This window comes from Carica papaya, chromosome 5 (assembly GCF_054855325.1).
Source record: "Carica papaya isolate Zhongbai chromosome 5, ASM5485532v1, whole genome shotgun sequence".
Lineage (NCBI taxonomy): Eukaryota > Viridiplantae > Streptophyta > Magnoliopsida > Brassicales > Caricaceae > Carica > Carica papaya.
Window position 1 is genome coordinate 37,627,265 of NC_142313.1, and position 21,180 is coordinate 37,648,444.

The window sequence follows — 21,180 nt, forward strand, 5'->3', positions numbered from 1 at the left end:
TCTTGAGGTTGCTAGGTCTCTCATGTTCACCACACATGTACCAAAATATCTTTAGGGAGAGGTTGTCCTTACAGCTACCTATTTGATTAATCGGATGCCTTCCCGTATTCTACAGTTTCAATCATCATACACTATCCTCTCAAAAATCTTTCTTGATTCTCACATCTTAAACACTTTGTCACTTAAAGTATTTAGGTGTTTAGCATATGTCCACATTCATAAACATCTTTGTGGAAAATTAGACCCAAGAGCAATAAAGTGTATTTTTATTGGGTACTCAGCAAATAAAAAAGGATACAAATGTCTACTTCCGGAAACCTGCCGATTTTATAATACCATGGACGTCACCTTTTTTTGAGAATCAACCATTTTATCCCACCACTGATATTCAGGGAGAGACATTCACTCAGAAATATCAATTGTGGGATGTGTGTGTACCACCTCTCTACCCACAAAATCCATCACCAGACAAATCTTTTTTGGAGATTGAACCCGAAACCTCACAAAAGAAATCAGAACCAAAACCTGTTATAGAAAGCACATTACCTGCAACGAGTGAGTTACGTGTCTATACAAGAAGAAACAAAAGAAAAGCACCCGAATCATCCAAGCACTACCATGAATTCCCCACTAATTCAGGTAACGTAATCTCTGTACTAACTCTTGATTCCGTTGATTCTGATATTCTTATTACTTTGAGAAATGGCACTCGAACATGCACCAAACATCCTATACAGGACTATGTTCCATTGGACAAATTATCCTCAGAACATCATGCTTTTGTGAGCAGGATAGACAACAGTTCACCTGAACCCAAAACAATACATGAGCCCTTAGAAATTCCAGAATGGAAATTAGCTGTCCTAGATGAGATCAGGGCACTTGAAAAGAATGAGACATGTGAACTAACTAATTCCTCCAGGAAAGCGTCAAGTGGGATGCAAATGGGTTTTTACAATCAAATATAATCCAGATGAGAGTGTGAACAAGCTTAAGACCCGCTTGGTAGCCAAAGGCTATACACAATCATATGGTATAGATTATCAGGAGAATTTTGCACCAGTTGCCAAGCACAATACTATTCCGGTACTCCTCTCACTTGCATCTAACCTTGACTGGCCATTGTATCAATTAGAAGTAAAGAATGCATTCCTTAATGGCGATTTGGAAGAAGAAGTGTATATGAATATACCACCAGGGCTCGAATTAATTGACAACTCTCAGAAAGTGTATAAATTGAAGAAATCACTCTATGACCTAAAACAATCTCCAAGAGCATGGTTTGACAGATTCACAAGAGCTGTAAAACATAAAAGATATGAACAATGTCAATCTGACCATACATTATTCGTCAAACATTGCATATCAGATAAAAAGGCTATTTTGATTGTATATGTTGATGATATCATTCTTACAGGAGATCACCTTGAGGAGATTCAGAAACTTAAAGAATTCATGTCCAAAGAATTTGAAATAAAAGATCTTGAAGCACTAAAATACTTCCTCGGCATGGAAGTAATTAGATCAAAAAAGAAAATTTCAGTTTCTCAACAAAAGTACATTCTGGATCTCCTAAAAGTGACTGAGATGCTAGGAAGCAAGCCTGCTGACACCCCTATGGACTCAGTCATCAAATTTAGATCCAGAATCAGTAATAAAATGGTTGACAAAGGGAGATACCAAAAACTTGTTGGGAAACTTATTTAGTTGGCTCACACAAGACCAGACATGAGTTTTGCAGTAAGTACAGTAAGTCAGTTCATGCATCAGCCAACAGAAGATCACAGGAGTGCTGTGTATCGGATTCTGAGGTATCTCAAGAAAACTCCAGGACAAAGTTTATTCTTTCAAAAAACAGACAGAAGGGGTATTGAAATTTATACGGATGCGGATTGGGCAGGTTCTACAAACGACAGGAGATCTACATCAGGATATTGTACCTATATTTGGGGTAACCTGGTTACCTGGAGAAGTAAGAAACAGTCTGTTGTGTCTCGCAGCAGTACAGAATCTAAATTTAGAGCGCTCGCTCATGGTATTTGTGAAGGTGTATGGTTGAAGAGAATACTTGAAGAATTAAAAATCATCAACAATATGCCTATTGAAGTATGGTGCGACAACCAATCAACACTTAGTATGGCCAAAAATCCAGTATATCACGATAAAACTAAACATGTGGAGATTGATCGTCATTTCATTAGAGAAAAATTCGAAGATGGGACTATAACTCTGATACATATTTCAATCAATCAACAGATCGCAGATATTCTAACTAAAGCTCTTCCTAAGAGAACCTTTGATGACATAATATCTAATCTAGATTTATTCAACATATACGTAAACTAGATTAAGGGGGAGTGTAGAAAATATAATAATTAGAAGAATAAATTAGGATTAAAAATGGTTATTTACAATTGTTATGTGCTGTAAATTGAGGGAATCACCGACAAACAAATTTGTCCTTAAAAACAGAATTTTGTTAGATTTTTCTCCAGAATTTGTTAGGTTGTTAGGGTAGTAGACTTGTATATATATATGTGTGGAAATCATGCATCAAAATATAAAGAATATTTTCTCTCAATTTTCTTCACATAGCACTCACCCCTGCATTATAAATAAGCTGAATAACACGAATAGGAGCAGCCTTGATCTCTTTTGACTTGAACGCAGCATCCATTGGAAGATTTTCTTCAAGAAACTAAAGGAAAAAACAAAAAAAAAATTATTTGAAAAGAGACACACTCAAGTCGAAGTAAAGGTGTAACGAGATTTGGCTAAGGAACTCAAAAGGAGTACCTGCAAATTATCACCAAAAACTTTAAGTTGAGCTGTTGCTTTGTCATCCCGAACTCCAATGAATGCTTCAAATGTAGCCTAAGGTAATAAAAAAGAAAGAAGATTTTAACTTGAGAAACAGCATAGTATAATAAGAATGCATGGCCATTAAATTTTTATCTCTAACATTCCTATTCATATGGGTATTTATATTTCACTTGCTTAGACAGCACATAACATGTGATCAAAGAAGCATTTTGTTATGTGACTATTACCTTGTACCCAAAAAGTGCATCTTCATATGTCTCATATGGACCAATTGTAATATCCAGCTTCGAATCCTACATAAAAGAGAATTTATTATTATTTGTATTTTTTTGGGGGGTGGTGTATGGGTATAGGAAAACAATGAGCATGATGTTTTTATTGCGAAAAGATAATAAGCATATTAGTTATTAGAAAACACAAAATTCTTACCATTTATATCACTAAACCTACTGAAACAAAATTAATGCCATCAAAGTAAAATTCACAAATGATGGAAAGGTATATGACGGGAAAATACTTGAACTAACCAATTCCATCCAAGCTATGTCAGAGTCGTAGTAGTCATTTGAAAGAAAGGCATCAGCCTTGGTATGTAGCAATTTCTTCAAACTATGAAATGCAAAAATGATTCAGCAAATACATGCAAAGAGAAGGGAATTCTGAAACATTCTTAATGAATAAGCAACCAAAATTCAAATCTCAGATAATGTTATACCTAGGTGAACTGACCATGTCCCCAGCTTGATGCAATAGATCCGCAGCCTCTGTGAGCAAAGGTCTATATACTTGAGAGTAAGGGATGCACTGCAGATCAAATGCAGACTCCAGATGATTTGTGCCGTCAGCTGTTTTACTAGAAAGAGAGGAATTTAAACTGAAATCATTACGCCTCCTGATAATAGTGAAAAAGCCAGTTGCCTCTTGTTGGTGCTCCACTTCTAGACTATTCTTCCACAACTCAAACTCCTACCAGACAAAGAACTTATCAGTTTCCAAGCAGGATGGAAAGAGCAAGCATAAAAGAACACAGCAAAACCAGTTCCATATTCAAGTCTAAAGATTCTGGTTGCAAAGCAAAGACGCCTTATAAAGCATAGAACACTTTTGATTCTACCGTTTTGTCCATGTCTGGAGGGTAGAAGTTCGCTCCAGGAGGTTTTTCCATAGGAAATGTAGCTCTGTATTCAATACCCCTCCAGCCAGCAACTGGTTTTGTGGCTTGAGGAAGTAACTTCAAAGCTGAATCTGCAGTTGTTAAAAAAGCCTCATTTTCATCTAGGCAGGACCTGTAAATCAAAATCAGTGACTGAATAGGCATCTCCAACCCAAATTCTGCAACCTATAGATATCAAAGCAGACAGATCTTTCAAATGACTAATGTAGAACAGAGCTACAAAACTAATTAATGTTAGAAGGAATAAGAATTGAGAAATAAAGAGAAAAGGGAATATAGGAAAGGAAGATAATCAATGCAGTGAGAGGACATACGAACAGGAGATCTTAGATCCCAAAAACTCAAATAATTATTTCTACTATTTAAAGCTGTTTACCAATCTATGCGAGGTGCTATTATCTAAGGATTAAGTGCCCCTTAAATAAGAAATTAATCATAATATGAACAAGTATCTGTGTCTCATTTTATACCCTATAACCAATGAGCGCCTACTTTCTCCTTGTTTAAAATATAATTTTTAGTTAAAGAAAGCCTTTTTTTTAAGATAAAAGAAGAAATTTTATTTAGGAAGAGAGGAAAAAGAATTGGAGGGTAATGTGTCCTCCTCAAATGGACAACGAAAGAATGAGAATAAAAAAAAAACTACAATCACAAAATAGTAGTATCCTAACACCTATATATGATAGCTTTCAAATTCCAATGGAGCACGGTGAGACAAATGTGAGGGTAATGTCCGTGTGCCTTCGCCCATAATGCTGAAAGGAAAGGTGTCCTCTAAATTTCATCTAAGTAGTAAGGCCATGGAAAATTCAACTGTTTCTTGCAAACCAAATACACCATAGTTCGGCAAATATTGCTTTTTGCCATACAGCTTTAACTTTTTTCCTCGTTCCTACTCATAAATGTTAGAGCAAATAAACTTCTCCACTATAGGGGACCCTACCCAGTTCAGACCGAGCAATTTCATAAAATTAGTCCATATGCTCCAGGCTAAGTTGCAAAATAGAAAAAGGTGGGAATGGGTCTCAACTCCTCTGAAATACAATACGTAAACTTCTGGATAGAAGGCTGAGGGCATGGGTTTGATGCATTTCATTTGTATTAAGTCTCTTATGAATGGTTGTCCATGAAAACACCTTTACTTTTAAAGGTACTGACACTTTCCAAAATACCTTGGAAATATGAAATTGGGAATAGATGAGGTTTTCAATTAGGTGATTGAACAACGACTTTCAAGTATATAAACCCTAAGGTTTAAGGATCCAGGATCTGCTATCTAGCTGGGATGAAAGTTGAATGGGTCCCAACATGGCTAGTAATGATGACATATCAGAAGTCTCCCAGGTAGGTTACATTTAACGTGAAAGTTCCAAGCTATTCTCCCCTCAGCATTCTTGGTGACATGGATACATGGGCATTGTGTTTGGAAGAGAGACCCTATAGTCTAGGAAATTTGGTGGCCAATGGTTGATTTCCCTACCCATGTATCTTATCCGAATATCACTCTAGATCCATCTCCAATATGCAGTCATGTGAGTGGGGCAAAGAAAGAATGGGCATGGGAAATGGATTTCCAAGGACTTTGGTGAGTAGTGGATCACTCTGCTATGGCATCCCAACGTTTGCTGTCATAAACACTATTTGTCTCCCTATGCCGTAAGAATTTCCATTCACATGAAAAGTGCCATAACCATGTAGCCAATAGAGATAAGTTCTTTGATATAAGATTCCCAATAACCAGGTCCCCTGAACTTTTGGAGTGCACACACCTTCCTTTCCACTAGGTGATCCCTATTCTCCTCCCTTCCACCTGTCCATAAAAACCTCTTGATGCATCCTACTAATATCTCAACTATCTCAGCTGGAATCATGAAAAGGAAAAAAGAATAAAGTGGTCAAGGTAGTCCACTATGATTGGCAAGGTCTGGGTCTCAACCTCTAATTTGGATATTTTTGTCTCCTCTTAGTTGGAAAGACTAACCATAAGATCTTTTGGACATTGTCTATCTTTGCTGCTATATGGCTCAGTTGGTTGGAATGTTATAATAGAATTTTTAAGCAATAATTTCAACTGGTTCCACAGTTTGGGATAAAGTACTTCAGTTGGACTTGTGCAAAAGCCCATGGTATCTTTCCGAGGTTGACTTATACTTTTTACATATGGAATTGGCCATGTATTCTGTCTTGGTGTTCTTTGTTTTCATCTCCTGTGCTTTTTTTTTTTGGTACTTGGAATATATCTTATCCTCTCAGACTCTGTTTTAACAACTTTCTCCCTCTTAAATAATATTTCTTATTTAGAAAAAATTAATGCAACATGAAGAAGAGCATGCCAGTTGTGAAGACAGTGGAAAGTTCATTGAGGCAAGGTAGTTTTTAAATAATATTTTTTCTTTAAAAAAATTAAAAAAATTTTAGAAAAGAGGATTAATGCATGGAATTTTAGTAGTGGCACTACCCATCATAACTCTAATGCAACATGAAGAAGGGTATGCAAGTGGTGAAGACAGGTGTGAAGTTCATTGAGGCAAGGTAGTTTCTCGCGAAGAAATTTTGCAATTTTGCTTTTCTAGGCATAGGGCTTCTCCGAAAATAATTTAGACAAGTAGGAACTTGGATCGAATAATCTTTAGTTGTCATGGATATGTGAATTATTAACTAAATTGATGCTAATGTTGTAATAAAAATTGTTGCAACTATTAAACTATAAAGTTCCGTAGTTGATATTTCCTCTCTCTTGTCGAGTATTTTTGTCCAGAAACATTATGCACTGAAGCTGTTTAATAGAATTCCCAAGTAATTTAACATTTTTCTGGAAGTTCAAAGCAAGCATTCTTGGTCTTTAGTCCTAAAAGCACCTAAAATTGGTTTCTCTTCTAAATAGCAGATTGTGATCTTATTGGCATAAAGGCTAGGGCTTTCTGCCATTTCTCTCTCTAAAAATCTTCTCTAATCTTCACTCATTCTAACTTTTCCAAAACCGAGCCTTTCCTTCTATCAGTTTTCCTACTTCCGTTAATTCATTAGAAACACACAAAAACAAGCTTTGGGCAGGTTGGGTCGGCCATTATGGCCGACCAATTCCTATATGTATAGCGAGGTGCATGGGGTATGATGCGAAGGCTAGGGGTCAACATGGGAGCTCAGAATGACCGGAGATTCTTGGTTATCGAGAATAAATCTCTTGATTTGGTCAGTGAGGGAAGTTAAATGGATAGACTGCGAATTTGTGAGAATGGTAGTGGCTTCTGAACTTCGATATCTTTGGGAAAGGTGAAAGTTGAATGGCTGTTGACGGTTCTCGAAGAGTTCTACTAGTACAACATTGAGACGCCTTGGGTGAGATATTTTTGAGGCCACAATCGAGACTTGTGGATTTCTTTTGGTAAAAATAGGAGGGGTGCGTATCTCGGAATCTTGGGAAAGGAAGACAAGGCGCATATTTATCTCGGATGGGTATCAGGGAAGAGGTTGGTGGCTTTTCATGGTGGCGGCTTTCGAACTGGCTAATCAAAAGGTTGTTAAACTGGAATCCAAAAAATGTTTGGAGAGGAAGGTGGATTTGATAAGTGAGAGGACCTTGATTCGGAACGAACATTGTTTGGCTTACTTTAACTGTCCGTATTGTGAAGCGTCGATCCAATTTTCCAAAGCAATGGGGGGAGGCCAAAGCTACGTAGTGGCGCTCAACTCTGTAAGATATGCTGAAATACGAGTAGGGCAAACTGGTTCCATGAATAATGTGGGTAGGAGCGGACAGTCAACCCGACCCAGCCCGCGAAAGTTATTGGAGGATGGCCCAAAGCATTATAGTTTTAATGGTCCTGGCCCAACTTCTTTTGGATCGAGGGGCATGAGACGAAACACACGTGAAAAGAAAGGCAAAGTTATCAAGGACACGGGCTTGATGGAGGAAGGGCTGAAGAGGAGATATGGGGTCCATAAGCCAGTTTAGAAGCCTGTTGGTAGTAAAACTGTGCGTGGAGGGCCCTCGGGTACAAAAGGGGAGAAAGTATTGACAGATGTTATATTGGGGAACAAGCAGGATAAGGAAGATGTATCAGAGAAGGCTTGCAATAATGAAATCAACGATAAGGAGTTGACGCTTGTTCGACTATTCAAAGGACACGTTGCAAATTTTCACGAGGGGATGGCAGACGAGCTATCGAAAAATAAGGTTGAAAACATGGATGATAAGGAAAAAGAGAAAAACCCTAGCGGTAACAAGCAAGCAATTGTCATGATAGAAGAGGAGGTACAAGCCTTGGATGCTCAGTTATTGACCGAGAATGAGAAAGTGATCAGTGTGTTCTTCCAACCCAAGGACCCAGAATGGCAAGCAGATGGAAGTAGTTCGGGTTGGGTCTTACAGAATATTCAAAAGTTCAGTAAGATGATGAGTGTATCACTGGATGGGATGGAAGATTAGGTATTTGTTTTCTTCTCTAAAATTTATAAAAGCCGTGTTGAGAGAAAAAAGATTGAAGAAAGTGGGACGAAAGGGAAGAAAAAAGCCGAGGGAGGAATTCCGAGAGAGCTGAAAAGATTAAAATTTGCTGTGAATTATGATGGGAGGAAGAAGGAAATGGAGGGAGCTAGAAACTCTAACAGAATCAAGTTTAATGTTTGAAAAAATTGTGTCTTGGAATGTTAGGGGAATAAATGACATTAAGAAGAGGACAATGATCAATTGTGTCTTGGAATGTTAGAGGAATAAATGACATTAAGAAGAGGACAGTGATCAAGAGCTGTCTGGGTAGATGGAAGGCACCGTTATTACAGGAAACGAAAAATGGAATCATGTGACAGCAATTTATTAAAGAGTATCTGGAAACTGAAAGTGTCGGCAGCCATTGTGTGCCAGCCAAAAGAGCTGTGGGGGGGATTGTGGTGATGTGGAATGAAAATCGTATTTGATGCATGGATGTCCTTATTGGTGAAGTCTCTCTGTCCTGTTTGTTTAAGAGCTGCAGGGGAGGGGAAGAATGGGTGTTTTCTAAGATTTACTGTAGAGGAAATAAGGAGGAGAGGGAACTTTTATGGAAAGAATTATATATTTGTAAAATGAAATGGGGGTGTTACTGGGTGGTTGGTGGTGATTTCAACATGATCATGAAAAGAGAGGAGAGTAGTGGTAACTTTGAGAGTCAAACTGGTGTGGACTTTGTCGAAGCTGTGGAGGAGCTTGGATTGGCTGATCTTCCTCTTTTGGAGAGCCATGGACTTGGACAAATCAGAGGGTCAATCCTTCTTGTTTCAGAATCGATAGATTTCTCATTTCTCCTTTTCTTCTTCAGTTTCCTGGTGTAACACAGACTCTACTTCAGCGTGCAATCTCTAATCACTACCCCATTTGTCTCTCCACTGATGGTATCCAGTGGGGTCCGGTTCCTTTTAGGCTGGACAACAGGTGGGTGCATGAGGCAAAATTCAGGGCATTGGTGGAGGAGAAGTTGAAAGGTTTTGAGGTAACTGGTACTGCTTCATACAGAATTGCATGTAAATTGAAAATGCTAAAAAATGACATAAAAGAGTGGACAAATGAGGAACTGAAAAAGGAAGATGAATCTGTGGGTTGCTTACTGAAGGAAATAGGGGAATTGGATGATAAAGAAAGCAGTAGAGGCCTTGCGGTGAGAGAATTGTGTAGGTGGGATGAAATAAAAATGTTGGTGGCTAGACATGCCAAAATTGAAGAAGAGACATGGAGACAGAAATCTAGGGAGAAATGGTTAAAAGAAGGTGATAGGAACACTAAATATTTTCATGCTTTAGCTAGCTACTGAAAGCAATGCAATTACATTGATGATTTGTGGGTGAAGGGAGTGAAATACAGTGAGAATGATAAGATGAGAGAGACTGTCATGACACACTTTAAAGAGTTATATGAAGAAGAGTTCAGGATTCGACCGAGACTTGATGGTTTATCTTTCAAGAATATCAACATGGATAGCAGGCAGAATATTGAGGCTGTTTTCACTGAAGAGGAGGTGCTTGCGGCCTTAAAATGCTGCAATGGTGACAAGGCCCCAAGGCCGGATGGATTCAACATGAATTTCATCCCAGTCTATTGGGATGTGATTAAAGATGATGTTATGAATGTTTTTAAGGAATTCCACCAAAATAGGAAGTTTGTTAGGTCCCTTAATGTCACTTTTTTTGTGTTGATTGCCAAAAAAAAAAGGGGGCGAAGCTTGTCAATGATTTTCGACCTATAAGTTTGGTGGGATGCATTTATAAACTTATTGTAAAAGTTTTAACAGCCAGGCTAGCAAAAGTATTAGGTGAGGTAATTAGTGAATGTCAACATGTGTTCATGGAAGGGAGACAAATTCAATATGCAATACTTGTGGCAAATGAAGTGGTTGATGAGCTGGTCATGAATAAAATTGATGGCCTGATTTGCAAATTGGCTATGGAAAAGGCATATGATCATGCTTGCTGGGAATTTGTTAATTATATGTTTGGAATGATGGGTTTTGTGAATAAATGGAGGGTGTGGATGAAAGTGTGTTTGTCTACCTCATCTTTCGCAGTCTTAATTAATGGAGGGGCTTCCAAATTCTTCGCAGTTTCTAGGGACTTAAAACAAGGAGATCCACTCTCTCCATTTTTGTTTATTGTTGCCATGGAGGCTTTAAATGAACTGATGTACAGAGCAAGAGATCTTGAACTAATTAGAGGGGTAACAGTTCGCAGAGGAGACAACAAAATGGAGATTTCACACTTATTTTTTGCAGATGATACACTGTTGTTTTCCCAACCTGAAAAGAGAGGCTCGCTGTATCTCAAGAGTCTTCTTTTGTGCTTTCAAGATGTGTCAAGCCTCAATATTAATCTCCAAAAATTTGAACTTGTTAGGGTGGGCAGCAACAGTGATGGTGACAGTTTTGCTAGAATATTAGAATGAAAGTCTGCTTATTTACTTATCAGATATCTCGGTGTCCCACTGGGGGCAAAACTTAAAGATAAGACAACTTGGGATCCAGTGGTGAAGATGTTTGAATCAAAATTAGATGGATGGAAAAGGCAGTTTCTATCAAAAGGTGGTAAATTCACCCTCATAAATAACACATTTGCTAACCTTCCCATCAACTCTCTCTCCATTCTAATCATTCCATGTTGCATTGCTAAAAGATTGGAGAACATTCAATGCTGCTTCCTTTGGGGTGATGAGGAAGAAAAGAAAACATATCACTTGGGTAGATAGACAGAAATTAAGAAACCGAAAATGGAGGGAGGTTTGGGAATTTGATCTCTTATTGAAATGAATATAGCGTTAAAAGGCAAGTGGTTATGGAGGTACATGAAGGAAGATACAAAAGCTGTGAAAAAAGGTTATTGAAGCTAGATGGAGTGGGGCTGCTCTTGAAGGAGTTGGGGGCTGAGACAGAAGGGGTCATGGCTTAGGTCTGTGGAAGAACATTAAGGAGTGGCCTCGTTTCAAAGAATGCATTAAGTGGCAGTTAGGCAGAGGCAATATCATCAGGTTTTGGCAAGATAAATGGATTGATGGGGAATGCCTATGAGACAGATTTCCAAATCTGTATGCAATCGCACAGGATAAAAATATGCGTGTTGAGGGTGCTTATTCTTTGGTGAATGGCAGATACTCTTGGTCGGCTAATGTAACACAAAATTTGAATGACTGGAAGTTGGGGATTATCTGGAGTTGTTGGAGTTGATTGCTAATTGCCAAATCAGTGTTAAATCGGATCATGTTATCTGGAAGCTGAATAAACAGGGGGAGTTTACTGTGTCATCATATTATAAATGGATTACTGACAAAGATTCCAACGGGCATACATTTCCTCACATGCAGATTTGAAAAAAGCCAGATTACCTCCGAGAATTGCAGTTTTTGGCTGGGAAGCATGCAGGGAAAGCATTCCGACTTTAGACAGACTACAAAAGAGGGGACTGATCCTGGCTAATTGCTGTTTCGTGTGCAGAGAGGCAGAGGAAACCTGCTGTCACCTACTTCTCAGCTGCCCAGTGGTGTATGAGCTGTGGTGCATGATTTATAACTTATTGGGTATTTTTTGGGTCTCTTCGAGCTCGGTGCTGGCTGAAGTTTGGGCTTGGGGTGAGATTCAATCTACAAAGAATATTGTAAAGATTATTTCTTTGACTATTTTTTGGGTCATTTGGAAAGAGAAGAATTTCAGAGCCTTTAAGGGAGTAGAAGTCGATAGCTACAAACTTAAAGATACATGATTTAAATATTTTGGTTCTTTCATATCGGGGCATGACATCATTAGAGATGAAAATTTTGGGGATGTCATTGATATCCTTATTTCACTGTAAATCCTTATGTATACGGGCGGTACCCCTTTTGGTGCCATTCTAATTTACTCTTAAATTTTTCTTCAAAAAAAATTGATTTTATTGGCATAAAAATCAAGAAATCAAAAAGCAAAATGCATTGGTAAGCTTGAAAATGAAATCCACATCATTTGCCACTTCAACTTGTGGACAAGTTTCCTCCAACTAGGGGAGAGTGATGTAAAATGGATTAAATTTAGATTACATAACTGAGACAGAAATTATAATTCTTTCTAATATAAAATTTTATTAGAAGTATGTTATATAACTTAAGTAATTTTAGAATCTAAATGGGTGGGAATGATTAAAGGGACTAAACCCCTCTGCAGGTTTGCCAGAAACCGTCAGATGTTTAATGATTAGCCTCAATCATCCTACAAATTGTAACTTTTCTAGCTACATTACGGGTTAAAGCTCATGCCACTGTCCTTAGCATAAGCATATCTGAGCTCCATCAAAACTGAGATGTGTCTATTTCCAGTACATACAGGCCTTTTACTTTATCTTTTCTACTTCTGCTTCGAGTGAACAATGCCTTAGTCTCCTTGATTGTATTCTTTTATTCTCTTTCTTTGATAAAGCTTCTTTTCTAATAAAAAAAATTAATAACTTTAGAATTTTATTCTTTTTAATTATTTAATTCTACTATTCCTGTTAGAATTAGGATTTCTTAGTTTAATTTTATTTGAAAAAAGTTACTTACTAAGCATTATAAATACCCTTTTGATTTCATTTTTTGAGAAACTCAATTATTCAATAAAGCATTATAAATACCTAACCATATTCCGTTAGTCCCAAACGCTCCTTCCCCCTGAAACACACATAAGAACTGACATCCATTCCAAAAAAAAGACAATTAAATAACATTTATCCCAGTTAAGACTCACCATGGACTCTTGTTGATCAAATAATACGCCCACTTTAGCTTGTCTAGCTGTGTTGCATCAGCATTATTCTTCAACCAATCTCTTAAAACCGGATTACTGTACCAAACCTGATTACAGCAAGGTTAAAAATAGGTTATGTCAATACTGGGCATTTTCTGAAGATTGCCAATTCTTGCAGCACGAATAAACTCCTTCAACTGTTTTGTTTTGAGAGAGAAACATAAGTAATATATTACTAGGGCACTGCAATGGTGCAACCCAACCACAAAAAAATCAAGCTTTAGAAATAAATCAAAATATCAACAAAGTCCCTTGAATACTCAACAAAATTAAGAGGATACCCTTAATCAAAAAGCAAAACATCCAGAACTATCTGTCTCTAGTTCTATGAAAAGATGATTCAATACCTTGAAAAGTCCTATCTCTTTCCTTCCAAATTACCCTAAAGGTAGCCAAGGGCATAAAGAACAATAACTTCTTATTACCCTTATCACTAGGGATGCCCTCTTCAAGCAAAATTTCATCAGCCACTGAGCCTGCCTTACCCAGTTCACTCACAAGATACCATAAGCAAAGCACCAGAACCTGAAAAGTATGGGGCACCATGAAAGGTGGTCTAGAGATTCAGCCACCCTCTTACATAAATAACAACCATTTACAAGGACTTCTCCCATTTTCCTGAAGTTGTCTAAAATCAAAATATTTCCTCTTGTTGCTTTCTAAGCAAAAATGCAACTCTAGGGGAAGCATTTTACTTTTGAAATTTGTTTTTCGGGACTAGGTTCCACTATCAGGAGAACTACTCAGCAAATGGTGGTAAAAAGATTTCACTGAAAAAACACCACTAGAACTCAACTTCCAAATGCAACACCCTTGTGCAGGCCTCCACGAAGAAAGAGAAACCGAACAAGATCAATATAATTATCCAACTCCCACTCTTTAGATTATAACCAAATTCACAATTCATACACTGAAGCTAAAGGCATAAGAAGAAATCTCAGCCACGGTATAATCTTTAACTCTGGGAAACAAGAAAACTGAGGGAAAACATAGCTAGAGAGCCCTCCTACACTTCAATCAATCAACAAAAACTCACCCTGTCTCAACCAAATCTTCCAACTAAAGCACCATTATAATCTTTCCAAGCTGAGTTGATAAACTCCCAAGCCCCTGCACCATGAAGCAATCAAAAAGGCCTAAGCCTAAACTCCCAGGACTCCATCTTGAACTTGGTTTTAATCACCCTCCACCAGAAACTTTCCTGCTTTAACATAAAATCTTCATAGCCATTTACCAAGGAGAGCCATGTTGATCTCAGCCATGGATCCAAGACCATCCTTCTGAATGGGAAGATTAACTGAGTTCCAGGCAGCAAAATGAAACCACATTTGCTTCTTCAAATCCCAGCACTGAAATGGCAGTGGATTGCCACCAGCTTTTTAGCCACAAACAGGGACGGGAACAAAAACAAATAATAAAGCAATAAGTTGGAGAGAGTACTCTTGCTTAGTGTGAGCTTGCGCCCTTTAGATAAGAAACCCCTTCTCCACCAAGCTAACCCCCTTCTCAAACCTAGTCACCAGAAAGTTCTAAATAGATACATCTTTTAATTTTTCTCTGAGGAACATGCCTAAATATGTTAAGGGGAGAATGGAGACCATGTACCCCACAATCCCAGCTAAAGTATACAGCTGGGATGTAACAACCCGATTTTTCTGTTGAGAAAAAAATGCTATTTTATATACATAATCTGATAAATTTACGCAATAATAAGCAAAAATTTAAGACTCAATCATTTTGTATACGGAATTACAAGTTATGAGTCTTACAAAATTCTTTACATTACATCACTATAATATAATTAAACCGATTTTACAAGACGAAATTCTCGCTATCACTAGAGGTTTTTCAAAGTTTTTCTTTGTTTTTGAATTTACTCTTAATATGAACTAATCTGCATTGGGAGGTGTGAATTAGGGTGAGTTTCACAGATTCAGTAATAAAGAGGGACAGTGCCCAAAACAAAAAGATGCACATACTCAATCACATAAGATTTACAAAACAAATGCATATTTTTTTTAAAACCAAATCTCCAACAATACAGTAACCATAATTTCACATGTCTCAATAATTCACTATTTCACATATGATTTTATAAACATCACAAATACTCTAACATCACATTTACATAAACAAATAATATTGTTTATTGGTTTCAAAACATTTGCACTTGCACTTTCTGACAATCACTTGCACTTGTCACCGAATTACTTATCATTACATATGTCAATATTATTTTCACCTTACATTGTTCACTTATTACTTTTTAATTATACTTTTATTTTCAGTTATATTTTTATTAAGATTTATAATATCTATTTTTTCTTCTTTTAATAGTTTCATCGCGAGATGCTATTTCTGCCGGCATCAACAAGGGCACTAAGAATCTCCTCTACCACGTGAATACATCACATATCACTTTTCACTTTCACTTTCACTTTCACTTTTCACTTTCCACATATACCCGAATATGGAACGGTTATATGTGGGACTTCCCAGTCACGTCTGGTTGAGGTCATATCCACGGGTAGGGTTCACTATACTTCACCTATCAAAATGACTACACGCACACACTCCCTTCGTTGATACTGGTTAAACAGATTTTTTTCGTCTTTTAAATATTCTTATGTTATTCTTTTACTAATCAAATCCATCATTAGATAACCTACTTGTGCCTGCACCTACATATACATCATATATATTATACAAAAATATACCTACGCAATAAGCATAATATATACATTTTATATGCACAGTTATCAACTTAAATAAATATATATACATGCAACACATACAACATAAGCATACTCGCATTTACACAAGACATATACGTATTCTATAAGCATGCATATACAAGTTGTTCACTCATAGATACATACGCTATACAACATACAATTATACATATGTATGTGTCATGCAAACCTATAACTCAATACTGGCTTGCATAAAATCTGCACACACACTAGTAGTAATATGCATATATAAACATAAATCATATACAACATCATATAGATCTCCAATCATATGCAATTGCACAAACACACACACGATGAGTTCACGAAAATCACGTTAGAAAACTTAGATAGTTTGTAAAGTTGGTAAACAATTTATTTTAACAGAACAAAGCTTTATAAAAATATGAGGGACTCTGAATGATACTAACTCAATCCCTTACCTACAATCGAATCGGAAAGTGTCAAAATCCTTATTAATTCGAGTCTACGGTCTTCTCTAAATCCCGACTACCATTTAGATAATTCCCTCGTTTACAAACAAAAACACGTGAGTTAAATTACGAATACTTGTGAAAATAATTAGAATATAAAAGCGGATCGAGATTTTACCATAGACACGCAATCCCAGTCACCGAAATCGCCATGCGCTACCACATGCGTGTTCCTGGTTCACAACGTGCCACTGCCAGAGTGTCACCTCTGGACCACCGTGCACCGTCGTAAACCACCGTGAATCGACCGAAATTCGCCGCGAAATGTTTCACGCATATAGATCTGGCACGTATATGGCAAAATTGCACCTGAAGGAGTCAGGGATATGCGGAATCACGCAACCAACTGCTGCGGATCTCCTTCTTCTCCGGATGCATGTCATCGCGTGATTCTCCTTCTGGTTTCCAATCGTGCAGGTTGCAGGGCCATCTCAACTCTTCTACTTGTCGCGAGGAAAGTTGTACCCATCTCAGACCGCCTTGTGCAGGTCAGTGGTAGCCACGACTCCCTTTTTCTCTCGCTCTCTCTCTCTCTCTCTCTCTCTCTCTACACAAATCTCTTTCTCTCTCTTCACACCACTCTCTCTCTCTCTCTTCCATGCAGCTCTCCCTTTTATAGGGAGAAATGAGAGGAATTTTGCACGTCTCTGTCCGTCTAATGTGCAGGGTTCCTCCCCTTATTCTTTGTCGGAGGCCTCTTCCATCTCCTCTTCTCCGACCTGAGACAAACATGACTCTGGTCTCTTTTTTTTTTTTTAATTCAAAACGGTGTCATTTTGACTTTTTTTCTTTTCTTTTTCTGGATTGTTACATGGGAACCCTCTCCAAAAGAGAATTTCTCAGATTTGATCAAGTTAATCCTTACACCCTAAACAGCTTGAAAGTCTTGCAATTGGGTATACAACATAAGGTCTTTTGGGCAAAAAGTAGATATTTTATATCAATTTCCACCTAGCTCCCCACCATCAAGCCTTGGAAAGAGTATTGAAAGAAGGCCTCCATGCTTGAGACCACGTGAAATCCTAAAGAAATCAGATGGGCCACCATTAGCAATAACTGCCAAAGAAGTGGTAAGAACACCCAAGATCTAACCCAACACCATTAGTTTCAAACCCAAGTCTCTTCAAAATATAAAACAGAAACCTTCTACACAGATGTCTCTGTACCTTCTCCATTCAAGCTTGAAAATCAACCCTCCAAACCCCTACTCTTTCACGCATGCACCACCTCGTTTGTAATTAAAGTCACATCCAAAATTTGTTTACTCTCCCAAAAGACATACTAACACTCACCCCACAAACAGTCCACCACTCTACCCAAACTCCTAGCCAACACCTTAGCAATAAGTTTGTGAACAACCCACCAAGCTCATGGGTTTAGTTCTTTGATGTTGACGGTTGTGCTATTTTGGGGAATAACACTAGGAAAGCAGAGTTAAGACTAGATATGAAGGATCCATTCTCGAAAAGATTTACAAACAAAGCCATTAAGTCCTCTTTCACTATACGCAAATTATTCTGGATAAAACCCATAATGAAACTTTCCAAGAAGTGTCATACATTAAGTTAATAGTATGAATTATGTAGGGTAAAAGGTATAATGGTAATATACTTCTTCTTCGTAATCTTTAGAATTAATTTGGTTTTCTTGCATGGTTACTAGTGACTTGAAGAATATGAATTATGTAGGCGTAAAAGGTATAATGGTAATATACCTCTTCTTCGTAATCTTTGGAATTAATTTGGTTTTCTTGTATGGTTACTAGTGACTTTGAATATATAGTGCGCTAACACTTAACAAAATACACAATTCAATTTTCGACATAGTATCAGAGCACTACATTGAGAAATCTAAACTACTTTTATAAATTTTATTCGACCTTCATTGTTGAAATAAAAAAATAAAAAAAAAACTCTAAGGAGAGGTGGGAGGGGCTAGCCTTCATAGCCGGACATCATAGTCCAACCACCAGCCACCACTTCCTAGCTGCTGGCCACCAGCAACCAAGACCAGCTTTCATCGCCAGCAGCAGCAGCAACCTACTTGCAACCTGCAACTCCTCCTCCTATGACCAGCCACACCTAGCTCCTAGCCGCAGGCTGAAAGTGGTGGCTCCTTCTCATGCGCACACTCCTTGCACAGCTTTCTATCCAGTCAATCAACTGGAAGCCAACCGCAAGCTAGCCACCAATCTGCCCAGGTGCCTCTGCTAAGCGTAGCCAAGCCCCTGTCCAGATACTATGCATGCAGCCACCAGCCATGCAGCCGATATTTAGTCGGTAATCTCCTCCCAGTAACTTACTTATTCAATCTTAATTACCTAAAAATTAAAGGATGTTAGAGGTAACGTCGCAAATCACTGGAACAAATTCCCACATGGGCAATTCCATAGAAATTAACAGCGAATTCAACCAATCTAAGTTGTTTATCGCTTCACAGTAAGGATTATTTAAGCTGGTCACGGTTGACCCGGTCCACTGCTAAGGGAAAAGGCAAGCTTAGTCATCTTCTTGACAGTGGACTAAATCCTAGAGACTCAACCTTCGACACTTGAGATGAAGAAGACTCAATTATCATGCCTTGATTATGAAATTCTATGTCCACAGAGAAATAAAACGATGATTACCCACAGCAAAAGAGGTGTGCCATGCCATTAGAGAAACTTATTCTGAAGTGAAGTATGCAGCTCAGATTTCTGAGCTAACTATTACAACATGGTCTATCAAGTAAGAAAATAAGTCATTTACTGAGTACTCTAATTTGTTTAAAAAATTAGTGGCAGAAATTGGATTAGTACCACAGCTTTAACATGGATTGCAACGAAGATGCAACCTGCCTAAAGTGCGTACCAATTTTGGCGTCTCAACCCAAAATTCAATCAGGTTAGGGTCTAAATCTTGGGAAAAGAAGAACTGTCATCACTGAATGAAGTAATTTCTATAATTGATGTAGACGAAAGCAGGAGAATGGTCATGATAGAATTCCACCCAATGATAGCCGTCTTTAATTTCCAAGAGCTTAAAAGCAGGCGGCCAGCAAGCAAAAAAGAGTTAGTCTTGCTGACAACTCAATCCTCTAATGGAGAAAAGAGGGACAATAATCAGTGTACCTTTTTTATGAAACCTAGACACACTAAAGGAAAGTATTTGAAATTATGTGGGAAACCTAATACCTTTAGTGAAGAGTGGGGATACAAGAACAATTCCTAAAAGACTCAAGGATAGGCAAATGTAGCCCATCGACAGGGAGAAGAAAAAACTCCAGATAACAGCAACTTCAAGCAGAAATTGAATGCCTAAGGACACAAGTTGAGTGCCTAGAAAAACCTAAAGGTATTAACTCTTGACTTCAGCGACTTTCGACTTGAGTGCCCATCCAGGTACACTTTTTAATTCTCATGGTTTAAATGCCTAAGAGAAACCCTTTTTACTGTCTCAGATTGTGGATTCATGACCTATAAACGACATGACAAACACCTTTGATACTTGTACTCCTTGTCATAACAATAGAAAACTTGTTATAATCGATGGTTCACTGATCACAGTAGTTGGAGTGGAAAATATAGAACTCATCCCTTATTTTACTTTTACTGATGTACTTCATGTTCCCAAACTATCAGTAACTAAATTGTTCTAGGATCTTAATTATACCTTCTCACTATGAATTTTAGAACCAGACATCGGGGAGGATGATCGGAATGCTGATGCGGGATAGGTTATACTTTCTGTATACACCTAACATACCACATGCCATCTTCTCCAACAATAGAATAGATAAACTACGACTCTATCACAAAAGACTAGAACACCCCTCATTTTAAATCCTCAAGGTTATATTTTCCAAATTCAAATAAAGAAAGTCATATTGCGATGTATGTGAAATGGCAAAACGACGTGATTTTTTTCCTAGTAATAAAAGAAGTAAATTTCTGTTTACTTTAATTCATAGTGATAATTAGGGTCCCTCAAATACTCCAAACATTTTTAGGCCTTGATGGTTTGTTTCTTTTATTGGTGATTGTACCCGATAACTTAGCTTTTTTTGTTAAAATATAAAAATGAACTCAATCATGTTCTTCCCTAACTCTATACTATGATAAATACACTGTTTGGGCTAAAAATCAAATGCTTCAAAACTAATAATACTCAAGATTACTTTAACCAGAAATTATCATCATTTTATCAAAAGGAATGAATTATTCATGAGTCTTCCTATGTATATACTCCACAACAAAATGTAGTAGAATGGAAAAACAACCATTTGCTTACCAACACCTGAGTCTTTTGTTCTAAAACCATGTTCATAAATAAAATTTTGAGGAAGCTGTGTTAACTGCCACTTATCTCATTGATCGGTTAATATCTCAGGTTTTAGAATTTCACAATCTTATGGAAGTTCTTCCTTCATTTTTTCCTAAATAGGTGTCTCCAATACCCTTCTTCCTTGGGTCTTTAATGTGTTGCTTATGTTCAGGTACATCAATCACAAAGAGGAAAACTTGACCTAGAGCTATCGGGTGGGTCTTTATGCGATACTTGCTTATACAAAAAAAATACAAATGTTACCATCCCACTAATAAAAAATTATTTTCTATCTGCTGATATCACATTTATTGAAACAAAATAATGCTTTAATAAGCCTTATCTTTAGGGAGAGACTATTACACTAGAAGATAAGGAGAACTT

The 21,180-nt window shown here is 37.5% G+C and overlaps 1 protein-coding gene across 4 annotated transcripts in view; it reads right to left on the reverse strand.

The window, feature by feature from the left end:
• NUDT3 (nudix hydrolase homolog 3) overlaps nt 1-21,180 on the reverse strand; it is a 73,340-nt gene that overhangs the window by 19,062 nt on the left and 33,098 nt on the right. For all 4 annotated transcript variants that reach the window (XR_015819404.1, XM_088220709.1, XM_088220707.1 and 1 more), the window contains exons 8-14: nt 13,210-13,316; nt 3,938-4,109; nt 3,539-3,789; nt 3,351-3,432; nt 3,051-3,116; nt 2,797-2,874; nt 2,603-2,698 (exon numbers count right to left, since the gene is read on the reverse strand). Coding sequence is in view for 3 of the 4 variants with exons in the window: in XM_088220709.1 (XP_088076835.1) it covers nt 2,603-2,698; nt 2,797-2,874; nt 3,051-3,116; nt 3,351-3,432; nt 3,539-3,789; nt 3,938-4,109; nt 13,210-13,316 (852 nt within the window). In the remaining variant the exon portion in view is untranslated. The remainder of the gene's footprint in view (nt 1-2,602; nt 2,699-2,796; nt 2,875-3,050; nt 3,117-3,350; nt 3,433-3,538; nt 3,790-3,937; nt 4,110-13,209; nt 13,317-21,180) is intronic.